Consider the following 14698-nt stretch of genomic DNA (forward strand, 5'->3'; position numbering starts at 1 on the left):
TGTTTCACAAGCATAAAGTAAGGTTGGTAGTACAATAGCTTTGTAAACAAGCATTTTGGTTTCCCTGCGAATGTCCCGGTCCTCAAACACTCTGCACTTCAGTTCACTCCTTCCAATGAGAGCGCTGAAAACTCCGCCCGCGCTTCAGGCGTCTCGCCCCTTCTTCCCGCCCCCAAACCCCATCCTTTGCGCCCTATTGCGCTCATTGGGCACAGATCACCGAGTCGTCGGTTGGTTGGCTGTCCGTGAGCGGCGGCTCCCACGGCCAATCGGCTTTTAAAGACCGCCCGGGCGCCCTGCCTGAGGAAATCACAAGCGCGGAGCTCTAGCTCCGCTCGCAGTTGAGGAGCGCGTTGCTTAGCATCCGCTAGGCCGTTGGTCGCCGCCGTTCCCGCCACCATGTTTCAGGGACCCGAGACCGACTCGGCGAAACCCAGCTCGAGGTAAATGTGCTCGTTCCTCTGAGGAAGGGCGGCCTTCGCTTCGTGGGGATGAGGGGGAGGGGAGGAGACGCCGGGGTCCCTCGCTCCGTTTCCCGCCCTTGTGGCTGAGGGGAGGCTCCTCAGGGGCGAAAGCTGGTGACTTGGCGGAGCCACCTCGCTGCAAACGAGGGGGGGGGGGAAGAGAACGCCGTTTTTTAAGGGCATGTTGTGGGTTGTAAAAGCAGACCGCGGCGGACGCTTTCGATTTGAATTAAAGCCGTGCGTTTCCAGTTCGGCCTCGCTGCGCTTTGAGAGTGGGGGTGGGGGTGTGGCAATATGCCGGTTCAGGTAGGAGGCCTTGTGGTGCCGTCGGAAACCGGATTTCTTACCTAGCGCTGAGGCTGCAATCTTTTGCAGGCATACATGGGAGTAACCCTGATGAAATCGCCGGGCTTCCTTCTGAGTAAATGACTTCTGTAAGGGGTGTGGCGCAGGTTTGGGGGGGGGGGTTGTTTTGTTTTAAAGAGAACAAAAGCTTTTATGGTGCCCGCCCTTTTTCACTAGCCTGCTCAAGCAAAATAAAGGAGTGTAATACTTATATTTCTGGGTGGTGTTTTATTTTTAAAAATGTCTTGCCTGTCTCTTTCCCCCCAGCAGAAAAACTTAAGGTGAAAGTTTTAAATACAGAATCTGAATACACCAAATCAAGGCAACAATGCTGATCCACATTGTTTGGCAGTCATAAGGAATCTAGTGATAATGTATGGTGCTGTTTCTGAACTCCCCTCTGAAATGCTATACTGTATACGTAGATGGAAACTTAATGCGTTCGCACCCAAAATGCTGTAATAAACATCCCAAGGCCTGTCTGAGAAAGAAAGTATAGCACTGATGCCTGGAATTAGCTTTGTTGTGGTTGCAACTGGAGTAGTATTTGTGATAAGGTGTCCTGCCTTTCTTCTGCTTCCTCTGGCCATGCCCGTGTGTAGGTGGAATGAGTTGGTTTTGATTTTGCCTATTCTTGGAGGCTATAAATGGATTTGTCCTTGTCTGGAGCATGTATTGCATATAAATGAAATTGATTCAGGTTACTGGGAGAGAAGAAACCAACTACACTGAGTTAGACCTCTTACTACTTCCACTGGATCTCATTTTTACCTGTGTCTAGTAACTTGGATTGCTTTGAATGCTGAACTCACTTTGTGAATTAACCACCCCATGTGTGTGTGAGAGAGAGTGATATGCTCATTTGACAATTCATTTATATGTCACATTTATTGTGCAAGAATCACATAGCTTTTATTAGTAGGTCCCTATAATTTCTGACTGTCCTCACCTAAGAGACTTGGGAGTTGCTGAAACCTGGCTGCTGATAGGCTTCTATTCAGTTCATGCAAAATGTTTTCCTAAGAGAAGACTGTTTGCTTCATAACTCAGTATATGATGCAATATGACCTAGATGATGCCAGATGTACTGACTGCCCTACCCAGGTATTCCAAATAAATACTAACTCTCTTCTAGACCACACTGGGTCTTCTCTGAACTTTGTTTGCTGTGTCTGTCCATGTGCATTGCTTTGTATGCAGAACACTTTGGTGCCTATAAGCTGGAAGTGTCTTGGGACTCGAACACTGGTTTCTATAATGGCAGTGGAACTATTGTAGCAGAGATTGTTTTACATGCTAAGGTAACCTTCCCCAGGAATCTAGTCAAGAGTTGTAGTCTAAAACAGCTGGTGGATGCCAAGGCTGCGGTAGGGTGTGCATTCAATTAGTGGCTCCAGTGTCCAACCCCAAGTACCACCAACTCTATTCATATCAGTAGCTATGCTAGAAGGTACAGAGTTGTGTGTATGGAATAAGTAATGCCTTTAGGTATATGATTTGTTGGCATTTAGTGGGGGTTTTTGTGTGTGTGTGTGAGAGAGAGAGGGAGAGAGAGAGAGAGATGGGCTAGTCTCCTACTTCACAATTACTTAATCTCAAAGTGGTCCTGATTGATTGCTGACCTAAACTTCAATGCAGCTGCTTAATCTCCAAAATAAACATTGAATATTTTAATTGTACATGGATTGGCAATTAGAATTGTAAGTACCTATATATTTCTACTATTGCCATGATATGTAACTTCATGGAGGTGGATCAGTCTGTTGAGATTTGAATAACAGACTCATTAGCACTCCTCCTCCTCCTTTTGGAGCCCTTTGGGGTTTAATAATTCATGCCACCCAGTGTTTCAGAATAGATTTTTGCTGTAGGAGGTGGCTGCTGTGCTTAAAGGGCACCAGACCGCACTGTCTGGTATGATTTTTTTCAGGAAGGCTCAGTTTTCCAGAAGCCAAAACACAATTCGAAGTCAACATCTTGCCGCGTTCCTCTACCTTTAGAGAGTTTTGCTTCTTACCAGAGACATAAAATATTAATTCTAAAACTGCCTGTTAATCTCTGCTTCAACCAACCTAGTGTTCTTTTCTCATGAAGCAATAACCTTGGAGAAAACCTGGATTCTGTATCTCCTCTCCTCCTCCATCCCCATAACTTAGACCAGCATATGTAGAGACTTTGATAACAATGGATTACTTAAATCAAATCTTGCCACCTGAACACACACTAGTTAGAAAGTAGTGTATCATTTGAGTGACATCATTATTTTGGATATCAGTGATTACTTTTTTAAAAAAATGCCTAGATGTCCTTTTGCACAAGGTGACTCATCATAATGTAACAATATATGCATACTGAATTGGTGTCAGGAAGAATTTTGAAATTTAGTGGATTTTTTACATTATCAGAATGCTCAAGGAACTTACTCTTGGTGTTTGCAATACTGTGAGGACATCATGCTTATTGAAAGCACAAGGGATTGGGATTGAATTTTCTGACTCAGAGCTCAGCCCTGGAATATATGAAGTAAGAGTTTTAAGAAGAGCCTGCTGGATCAGGGCAGGGGCTGATCAGATGCCTGTGGGAAACTCACAAGCATAATTTGAGCACACAAGAACTCTCCTCTCCTGTGGGTTTCCAGCAACGGGTAATCAAAAGCGTTGCTGCCTCCAAGTGTACAAGCAGAGCATAGTCATCATGGCAACTAGCCCTAGATAGTCCTCACCTCCATGAATTTCTCCAATCCTTCAAAGCTATCTAGGTTGATGGCCATCACTGCCTCCTGTGGGAGCAATGGCTGTAGTTTAACTGTTGTGAATCTTCCAACATTAAGCTTCATTAGATGTCCATGAGAAAATCTTGTCTCTATTCACTTTCTACATCTTTGCTTCGTCCAATTTAACAAATTTGTGGTCCACAAGAGGATCCCTCCCCTTATTCCTTGATGGCTAAGCTTCCTGAGGAGACCTTAGTGAGGTACTGGTTCAGGCACTGGGATCTGCAGAGGCAAATAATTCATTCATCTTCTCCATATCCTCCTTTCACATTCCTTTACTACCTTGTCATCCAAGGTTCGAACTGTCTTCCTAGATGGTTTCGTGATACCAATTTATTTAAAGAACTCCTTGTTGGTCTTAATATATTTAGCAGTACGCTCCTCATAATTTTTTTAAAGCATCCCTTACTTGCACTTTTTTGCTCAAGTTTTGTTCCTTTTTGTTCTCTTCAGAATTGTGTATGCAGTAGCATTTCCAGCTAAAAAGGAACAGTCTGCCACTACCTTCATAGGATATGGCAAAGAAGAAGAAATGGGTTCTATATGCAATACAATAATCACATCAATAAAACTTCAGATGTAAAAAATAACTAAAATCATCAGTTATTAAAGAGCAGCAGAGTTCTGTATTAAAAGTCTATTTAAAATGAAAATATTTCAGCCTGGGAGACAGTATGAGACCTTGTCTCCCCATTGGATGGAACAGCAATCTCTCAGCATCACCTTCTGGGACTGATCTTCCAAGAATGTAAGCGGCCACTGTAAAACAATATGCCAGTCTTCCCAGCTTCCTCAACAAGATAGTGTTTCATCACCAAGGTGACTAAGGCACTTTCCGTTCCAAGGAGAAACCTTGTACAGAGTTTGTACAGATTTCCTAATAGTTACCTGGATCTAAACCTTACTACTACAGGAGGGAATTTATTGCAACCTCTTTCCAGGACTGTAGGAACCACCCCCTTTCCTCAAGCAATTTGGGATTTGTGTGTCAACTGGTGTCAAACAGCCTATATTGCTGAAAGGACTTGTGGTGCTCATCGTATGATGCTTTCTTTCTGAATTTGTTTCTGCTTCTTGAAAATATTCATGCAGAATTTGCAATGAAAACCCTCTCTGTTGTGTATACAATGTGTATCTTCAGTCAGGCACACTCATGTTACTGTTGCAATGCTTGGAACTGTGGTGTTGGAACAGTGCCTAAATGTGTAGTTCACTGGTCTCAGATATGATACTGACGCTTTTAATCAGACAGCCTTTTGTGGTCCAAAATGCAATCTTCAAGTATTTATTTTCATTTATTTTGTTTTTGCATTTATACCCAACGTTTCCTTCAGGGACGTTAGGGGGGCGTATTTGGCTCTCCCACTCCCTATTTTATTCTTTCAACAAGCCTGTGAGGCTGAGAGATAGTGATTGACCCAAGGTCCCCTTGTGAACTCAAATCCTAGTGAGGATTTGAACCCTGAGTGATGTCCTCTAAACCAGTCTTCACCAACACAGCCATTTGCTAGCTGGAGCTGATGGGGATTGTTGAAACCAAAGCTAAATTATTGGCACGAGACTGCCAAGCACTGCATTGCCAGTTGAGAAAGTTTGAATTTAAATTGCATGGGTGATTCTGTTATCTCCTTTTGATGAAGAGAGAGGTGATGACCACTGCAGACTTGTTTGCATTGTGGCATGTTGAAGGAAAGCAGCAGTAACTTAGAAGCAGAAAGATACAGTGGAACCTCGGGTTGCGGACGTAATCCGTGACGGAGGGACATCTGCAACCCGCAGCGTTCATAACCTGCAGTGCCGTGTCTGCACACGCGCATGACGTGATTTGGCGCTTCTGTGCATGTGGCGAAACCTGGAAGTAACCCCTTCCGGTACTTCCAGGTTTCCCGCGGTCCGCAACCTGAAAACACGTAACCCAAAGTGTTTGTAACCCAGGGTACCACTGTATTCTTAGTTTATTCCTCCCCACTCCCACCCAACCCTTTATTCAGGCACTCCGATTGCACAAGAAATTCTCTTCCATGACTTTTGGAGAGCAAAGGTTTTATGGTCTGGAATGCCATATAGCTGTGTCTCAAAATCTGAACACGTTCTTGTCTCCTTCCTGGCAAATGATACAAGAAACATATTTTTCCCCACCTTCTTCCTTGAATTAGTCTATCAACTTCCATTGTATTGTGAAATTGCTTCAAGAGTGCAAATAGTTTGCATAGATATTGACTATTTGTATGGAACCAGCTTGATACTTAAGTCAGCAATATAGGGTCAAAACTTGTAGTTTTGTTGTGCATGTATTGTACTGAGTGGCTGTCCTAGTTACCTCTTATCTGGTCATTTACAATGCATTCTTTAATGTCATTTGCATTCCGTTCCCTGCAAACCTTGGCCTTGTTCTGGAATGTTTCTTTCCACAGAAAGCTGAATAACAGATTGCAACAGTCTTAACAATATGTGTATATGCTGCTGTGCTAGTCACATAACACCACCAGGCAATAGAAGCACTGGTGTTGGACTGGTGTAAATTAAGATTGTCTATTTCTTGAGATGCCCTTATTTTGGCTGGTGAGATCTGGGGTTTATTTGTTTTTTGGTCTCTGTGTCATATTCAGATTTTGAACTCCATATCTCTTAGCAACTTTTGAGAAATCTAAGCCAATACAAACCCCTAATCTGTTATAACTGTTCCTTTTCCCAAATGCAGCAGTCAAATATCTCATATTTTGATTTAAAATGCTTTTGGATGGAGATAATAATAATCCAGTAAACTAATAACAAAAAAACACTTAATATACAGCTTGGCATACTGCTGTGAAGTAGACTTCAAAATGGAAATAATTTTAATAAGCCTATAAAAGGGTGTGGACAAGTTTGTAAGGAGTAAATGCATTCACTCTTGATCAGTTTGATTCTGGGTGTGGTAATGACCTCACCCAACAATGGGAAAATATCCATCAAGAAGCATCAAGCCAAACTGCTTATTGGTGCCTGATATACTTTGCACAGACCTAGTTTGGGGAATTTTTGTTCTTTTTTGTGTGTGTCGAGAAGTATGTACAGTTACAAATTATTTGCCCTCTTTAAACTTATCCTGACCATCATATTCTTTATGCATTTAAGCTAGGGGTAGGCAACCTAAGGCCCATGGGCCACAAGCGACCCATTGGGGTTGTTTAACTGGCCCACGAGCCGCCCCCAAACCAAGCCGCCTGCTCAGTGAGTCCCCGCGTGCTGCGCTAAACCGCTGCAGCGCGGTGTGGGGACTCGCTTTTGTGACGCTGGAAATTGCGTCTGCGCAGGTGCCGGGAATCGTGTATGCTCAGGCGCTGAAAATTGCGCAGGCGCTCACAATCCAGCCCACAGAGGGATCTCTGCTGGAGTGAACCGGCCCAGGCGAGGTAAACCTTGCAGACCCCTAATTTGAGCAAAGCATTTAAGCAAAGCTTAACTTTGTAGAGACGAAGTTAATAGGATGTGTAGGCTGACGGTATGCAACATTTGAACCATTAAGGTCTTCTTCCTACTCACAGAGTTATTTCCTTCCCCTCTCTCATAACCTTTGGATAAATCTCTCCATAGACTTGTCTGGTTGCACATTGCCTGTGTTCACTTATATAATTCAGACTGGACGCTATCTGTGCTCGTGGCTGACTATCATTTATTTTCTGTAAACAGGGTCCTGCAACCTCCTGGAGGAAGCTCCAGCAATCTCTTTGGAAGCCCAGAAGAAGTCAACTCCTCTTTCAGGCCGCACAGAATGACATCTAACATATTTGGAGGAGCTGAAGAAACTCCGAACGTTTCAAAGAGAACAAACCCTCCAGGTGAGAGCCATCTTCCTGAGAAACTCTATGTAAGGGAGTGGCAGGTTTGGCTTTGCCTGCGAATACATAACCTATACTTTGTCCTTCTCTATTCTAGCAGAGTTTTCCCATATTGTATCGCCATTGAAAGCCTCTGTATGTTTCAGACTATCCTTGTTAATCAAAGACGTGCTTAGGTTGTGTTCAGCCAATATTTTGCATGCAAGAGATGAATTGCACTGCTTTGCTAACTGATGTAATTCAGCCTGACAAACAGATGTTTTATCAGTTTGCACAATCTTGCCGTATAGATTGCATCTTACAAATGTAGATTGCAAGTGTGTGCTTTGGCAGAGGGGGACCAAACCAGTAATTCAACCCTGGAAAGGCTGCATAATAAAACTTGATGAAAATGATCATTTAAATATGGTGGCAACAGATTGCAGTGCATACCACCCTCACCCAAATACCACTGTTGCGCTGAGGATGTGGTAAGATATGGTGTTTGATCTCATACCACCTAGGCTGGCTGATATTAAAAGCGCAGGTTTATAATTGATATTGGACTTCTAAACGTTGAGGTGTGTGGGATGTAGGACTCAAGCTTTCTGTTTATGGTAGTAACATATCAACTTTCAGCTGTGGTATTTAGACAGTGCTGCATTAAATAGTGGCTTAGGCAAAAGCAGTTCTTGGCACTCTCCCAGTGAACAAAGAGGTTACTTTTTAATAAATTGTATAAAGCAATTTGAACAATGGGCTTCAGTTTTAGAGCATGAAGGTGAGTCAAAATATTTCTAGAAGCTTGTCCATGCATGTTCATTTCCATACTGCTGGCGTCTGCATCCACTTGCAAACACTGTTGCAGCATATAGCTGTTCTTATTCCAGTATTGTGTCACATTGGAAATCAAGTGGAATAAACGTTCCTGGAATGATCCCATGCATAACAAATGCTAGTCAGTGCTAGCTGGGCAGCTTGTCTAGCAGTGGAACCGTTTACACATTACACATCTTCAGAATAGTTTTGGTTGATTCCCAGCCTATTAGGTTAAAAGTCAGTGCACATTGTACAGGGAATTAAAAATACAAACAATGCTGATAATGGACTGACTCCTGGAGCTTATCATGAGCTGCCTGGAAGAATCTGAAGGAGAAGTTCTTAGTAACTTCCATTAGTACTGCTGTCTTGCAGGTGGGAAGGACAGTGGAATATTTGAGGACCATAAACCTAATCCTTCTCGTCATCTTACAAATCCACCTGGTGGAAAAACAAGCAATATTTTTGGGTCTCCACAGCCTGTCGACATTGTCAAAGCTCACCCAAACAAACCCAAGGTATTGTAGATTTTGCCCATTTCCTTTTCCTTTTTTCTTTTTAATAAAGCCACAGGAGAACTCAGATCAGATCTTAGGAAGAACGATCTGTGTAAATGAAGCAGCCATGCATTCATTTGTATAATTGAGGTTGCTGAATCTGGGGGCCCTTGGTATGGAATTGAGAAGCTTTTGATTCATTCCATTCATTCCTGATCATGCTGACCCAGCCTTCTGTCCACTGTAAAGTGTTGAATTAGATTGCACATCTATCTAGTAGAAATGTTGGCCACTGTGAGATAAGGATGCTGGACTAGATCGGCCAGTGGCCTGCTCCAGCAGTCTCTTAAGTTCTTATAATAAGCAGAATCCCTTCTGCCTCATGTGTGGAAGACAACCCTGCAGAAATGCTAGCTACTGTTAGTTTCTGTTTGCCACTGTGCAGCTGCTTAGAGTCACAAGACTCTGTTTACATTCCAGAGACATTCCAGGCTGTTTGAAGTCTCACGGAAGACAGGAGACGGATGTGACGTTACTGGTTTCCTGTTCCTTTGTTTAGTTCAGTTGCTCTCTGCCTTTCACAGAGAGAGGATGTGTTTTCTTGTCTGCGTAGTAAGAAATAAAGTATAGCGATGTAGCCATAAATCTCATCACTTCCGCGTGCTGCTTTGATTCTCTGCTGAATGGGAATGTGCCTGGAGCCTCATCAAAGGCTCAGGTTGTTAATCACGTCGCAGGGCATTTCCAAAGGACTCCGCCGGAGGAAGATGAGCTTTACCAGCTCGGTCGAATGCAGATTCCAACAGCTACGTGCTAGAAGTTCTGCCCTTCAAAAAAGAGAGTGGTAGCAGAAATTGCTTGCCTTTCTTGCTTGAAGGAAGCCTAAGCAAACCTAGAGTTGCTTTTTTTTAAAGGGGCAATACATTCCCACAGAACTTGGTTTTTTAAAAGTGTTTTTCCCCTTACAGGATCATGCTGTTATCCTGAATGACAGAGGGGATGTGCCACAAGAACTAAAACCAAAAGGTAAGTGGAACAAGTTTTCTGGGAAGCAGAGGATTTCTAAAGTGTGGATTGTCTTTTAAAACCAGTATGAAATCAAAACAGAATGAAAAGCTAAGAACAGAATGAAAAACATTTTCATACATATAAAAGTCAGGTGTAACACATCCGATCCACTGAAAGACGCCAAAAATATCTAAAACTCTCCAGACTAAGGGACAAAAGCCAGGGTATAAAGAAACATTCTTATCTGGTGCCTGAAAGTAAATTGTGATAGTGTCAGGCTGTAGGTCACTTTGGGACACTCTGTGTGTCAAAAGTAACAAGTAATAATAGTGTGTGCAAGCAAGACTTCTGTGGCTGATCTTGAGGCCCCAGAAAGCTCGTAATTGTAGGCATTCTGTCAACTGCAGATGCCTAATACAGCTTGTGGGTGGCTATAGGGAGATAGAATCTAGACAAACATCGAGGACTTAACCTATCTCTTCAGTATATGTGGGATGAACAAAATTCCTGGGAGGCTTGTTAAAACGAGATTTATCAGAATCCACAAAAAACACTTTTAGGTTGAAGAGGGTTTTTTTATTTTCCAAAGAAACCAATCTTTGGTATGTTAACTTTCTAATGGAAAAATGACTTGGTCAGCTGCTGGCTCTGTCAGCAGCTCCTTAGATGCTAGTTACCCACAGTTAGAACATTCAGTGTCACAAGTAGAAAAGCAAGAAGCTCTTTGGAATGAACTAAGAGTCCTTTAAATGCTTCAGCAAAATAGTCAAAGATTCTTCAGAAATCTTCAGCTTTACAACAGATTGAATTTGTGCTGAAATATTACTGAGAATTTTTTTATTTCTGTCACAATAAATTGAATATGAAAATGCACCTCTGACTGCAATTTTTTAATATATGGATGTGATGTACAAGGTGCCATATATTGCCTGGCTGTTATCTTGAAGGGTAGTTCTTTTAGATTTGAACAGTTTGACCAAATGACTTAGAAACTCAAAGTTAATCCAGATCCCTTAAGGGATGTCTCCCATTTTCCCTATGTGGGTAAAAATCCCATCAGAAGCAGATGCATTCAATAAATTGACATGCTTGCATTGTTTTCAACTTTGCTGTCCAATAATTCCTTACTAATTTGGTTGAGGATCTTTTAAAATGTGGAGAGTGAAATGGATTTGAAGTGGATTTGCTTGTGTGTGTGTACAGTACAACCTCAACTTACCACTGCCCCTACTTGCAAGCAATCCAACTCATAACCGCAGCAAACCCGGAAGTAAATACTGGGTTTGCTGCAATTCATGCACATGCAGAAGCGGCTGCCGCTGTCTACACATGCGCAGAATAGCACTGCCGCCGAATGTGCACACACAGAATGGCACTTCTCCCAGCAACCCGGATCGACTCATGAATGGACCTCTAGAACGGATTCCGTATGTGAGTAGAGGTTCCACTGTGCCTGTAAAGAGTTACAATTTGAAGAGATCCCTGCATCTGAATTTCCTTTAAAAAAACAACCCTGTATCTTCTAAATTTTATAAAAAGCATTCAGTGCATCTTCTAAAAGTGCAGAATAGTTTCTCCACAATTCAGTCTTCCTATAACTATATGAGAATATTCTGGAATGGGTTGCTATTCTGCTGGATGCCAGAGCTAAGCCTGAGACAAATAATATGTATCTGATCTGAGCTATCTACCAGCGTGTATTACCATCTCCTAAGCTAGTTGTCTGAGATTACTTCTACTTACTTATAGAATCATAGAATCATAGAGTTGGAAGAGACCACAAGGGCCATCGAGTCCAACCCCCTGCCAAGCAGGAAACACCATCAGAGCACTCCTGACATATGGTTGTCAAGCCTCTGCTTAAAGACCTCCAAAGAAGGAGACTCCACCACACTCCTTGGCAGCAAATTCCACTGTCGAACAGCTCTTACTGTCAGGAAGTTCTTCCTAATGTTTAGGTGGAATCTTCTTTCTTATTATACAGTCAGTAGCACTAACCTTGTGCTAAGTCATTTCCTCTGCCATGAATTCATGGCTTAAGCTATACTTTCTCTTGGATATGGCTTACCACTAAGAAGTAGATGAGCATAGTTCTTGATGAGCTGCACAGGGCTCGGGGACCACTCTGTAGGTGACAGATTGTTCACCTGTTGTTTCTATAGGCTTTCCAGGATGGATAAGGGCAGTATCCAATTTTTATTTGAAGAACTGTTTTTTTCTGGGGGTTGGTTTGTTTGTTATATTCAATGTTTGACACAGCTATTATTATTCCAGATCAATAAACCTAAATGAAAAGACTTGTGGAGAGAGGAATATAAGCCACAAGTATTTAGTGTGTGCCTATCTGCAGTTGTGACTGTATCTGTTCCTTAAAGGCCTGGGAATGGTCTGCACACACTTTCATAATACTTTCTTCGTGTCCCCATTATAGTGGCCTGCTTGGTGGGCTGATTAAATATGTTTTTAAAGGAGTGTGTGTGCGTGCATGTGTTCAGTACTGGGTGCCCTTCCATGCTCCTTGTAAAGCTTCTTTAGCAAAGTATTCTTGGGGAGCAGCATTTTACAATACTTCCGCAGCATACATGACATAACTATCACCTTGTTAACATGGAAATGAAGTGCTAACTGGGGGCTGAACAAAGTGCTGCTGGGTAAAATACATGTAATGCAAGCTATAATTGTCATAAGACTGGGTGAATATTCTGGCATGGCCACCTGACAACATATCTTAATTTACAATTACAGAAGACCAAAGACCACAGGTGGAAGATACAAGTGAAAAGAGAGAGCCACAGAAGAAGGAGAGCACCAAAGAGCCTGGACCCAAAATGGATGATCATGAGCCCAGGCTGGGGCCACGGCCACGATCACACAACAAAGTCCTCAACCCTCCTGGGGGCAAATCCAGCATTGCCTTCTATTAAGGAAAGTGTTCTCTTCCCTTCCCCCTCCCCACAATGGAGTCAGCACAGAAACAGTTTTCAAGGTTTGAACCAGAAGTTTAGCCTCCTGCTGCTTGAAGAAAGAGCCACTTAGTGGTTTGGCATATTCAGTATGTGGCAGAAGTTAGCTTGAGCTTTTCTGGCTTTTAAAGTTGCAGTACAGACTTCTGAGAGTACCCTGAGCTCATGCACTTCGGAGGTAGAATATTGCTTTCTTGATGCACAGATTAGGTAATATAGCCCTGAGGGGATTTTATTTGTGCTAGATAAGGAGGAAGCCTGGTCTAAACTCTGACTAAAGATCTTCCTGAACTGTGGACTAGAACTGCCCTTTGTCATCTTGTAAGGAAGAACCTTACTAAGCAAGCAGATCCTCTTCTGGAGAGTAATTGTAGTCAAAATGTATTGTGCAAGAATTCATTTTTTGAACTCTTGAAAGTCTTCAACCTTTTTGCTAGTTAAGGAAGGTGCAAGTTGAATGACAATATATTTGCAGTTGTGGATGGCACGGAATGATCTGAAAATTCAGCCAAACCACTCTTGTCTATAATCAGACCTTGAATCTTGTCCAATGAGATGGTTAAGAATGTAGTGTTCTACCTCATAATTAGCCTCCAACAGAAGCTGTTTGTACTCAAGGTTCTTTCTGCCCTATAAGTGTCTAGTCTTTATCTAATTCTGTGCTGACTCTGTTAGACTATTTGCCTTCCCTCCTTATTGACCACTTCGTCCTATAATTTGGATAGTTTTCAACTCCTCTTCCCCAGAGACAGCACCTTTAACTATGCTGAGTGAGGCTGCAGCTGCTGTGCTGCCCACCCTCTTCTTCTAGTTCTCCCCACCTTGCCCACCACCAGTACTTCAGAATTAAAAGTCCTGATTGTAGCAGGCAGAGGAGAACCTGGAGAAAGGCTGCAGAGGTTGGAGCCCTGGTTATTGCAGTTAAAAGTATAAATAACATATTGGTGACCCCATCTGGAAGCACGGACTATCCCACCTGGTTACTTCTTTGCATTGTAGCTGCCTTGAGACTTCTGTTTGTCTCTTTCACTCACTCCATCCAATTGGAGATGGTTCCTGGATTTTTGCAATACAATACTCCTGGTGCACAGACTTCAGATTTTTTTGCAATAACTTTGTATTGTTTTCTGGAATTTCATTATGTGGGTTTAGGGGGTGGGAGGGGCTCTTAAACTTCATGTATTTAGATTCCTGACCAGCTGTACTTTAAGACTTGTTCTTTTTTTAAAACATCAAGTGCAGTGGCTTGCCTTTAGAACTCCCATTATATATAGAAGTTCATCAGGCTTGCCAAAGAACTAGTGGCCTTTCTTGCAAAATGGCTCTAGGTACCAGCAGAAAACATTTTGCAAATGGGTTCTGAGAAACAAGCTCTGTGCCAGAAATTAAAAGTAGCTTGGAGTTCTGTCCAAGTTATTGTTTTGACTAAAAACTCACCTCTACTGGGGAAGAAAAATTCTTCATTGCCATTCTTCAAGAATGTGCAGCACCTCAAAAGAAAAAGGGGGAAACCCCACAGTAGAACAGGGAATAAGAAGAGTTTGGTGTGGGGTGGATGTTGAGCTTTGTGGTGGATTCGTTCTAAAAAGGTGCAACATGGGAAGAATTGGCTCAAACTTGCTTCTCTGGCACTATTTGCATTGTGTTATGGACTTCCTCTTGTCTAAAGCTTCAAGCTTTACTTGGGGCTGAAGTATTAAAAGGTGCATTTTCACCAGTGCCTCTGTTTTGGATAGCAGTTTTCCAGCAAAGCCTTAAATTATTACTGATTTAATTATACCTGTGCCATTATTTTTCTCAAGGGGTGCCTGGGGAGTACACTACGCGTCCAGAAAGGATGCTTTTATTATTAAAAAAGGTGGGGTTAATGAAAATTCAGAATGTGTTGAATCATGTACTACTCAATAAACAGCTGCATTTTGTCACTTCATTATCGTGTGCCAAGACTGTGAGTCTTAATAGTGTTCTTTTGTGTCTTAAATCACCTTGTGTGTTTAAATCACCAATACTGAGACATGTGGACTACCAA

General features: G+C 42.4%; 1 protein-coding gene across 1 annotated transcript; it reads left to right on the forward strand.

Moving 5' to 3' along the window:
• The first annotated feature begins 282 nt into the window (after positions 1–282).
• JPT2 (Jupiter microtubule associated homolog 2) lies at positions 283–14599 on the forward strand. The gene is made up of 5 exons (XM_083585431.1): positions 283–443; positions 7255–7403; positions 8577–8719; positions 9667–9724; positions 12452–14599. Exons 1-5 carry the CDS (start codon positions 400–402, stop codon positions 12628–12630), a joined length of 573 nt encoding a protein of 190 aa, XP_083441557.1. The 5' UTR covers positions 283–399; the 3' UTR covers positions 12631–14599.
• The last annotated feature ends 99 nt before the right edge of the window (positions 14600–14698 follow it).

This window comes from Podarcis filfolensis (genome assembly GCF_964270895.1).
Source record: "Podarcis filfolensis genome assembly, chromosome: 14".
Lineage (NCBI taxonomy): Eukaryota > Metazoa > Chordata > Lepidosauria > Squamata > Lacertidae > Podarcis > Podarcis filfolensis.

What these genes read in the sequence shown, in the direction of transcription:
- JPT2 (XM_083585431.1), top strand. Translation starts at nt 400, where the DNA reads ATGTTTCAGGGACCCGAGACCGACTCGGCGAAACCCAGCTCGAG. An exon ending in TCGGCGAAACCCAGCTCGAG is followed by an intron (nt 444 to 7,254) that starts GTAAATGTGCTC and finishes TTCTGTAAACAG; the next exon opens with GGTCCTGCAACCTCCTGGAG. An exon ending in ACAAGAACTAAAACCAAAAG is followed by an intron (nt 9,725 to 12,451) that starts GTAAGTGGAACA and finishes TTACAATTACAG; the next exon opens with AAGACCAAAGACCACAGGTG.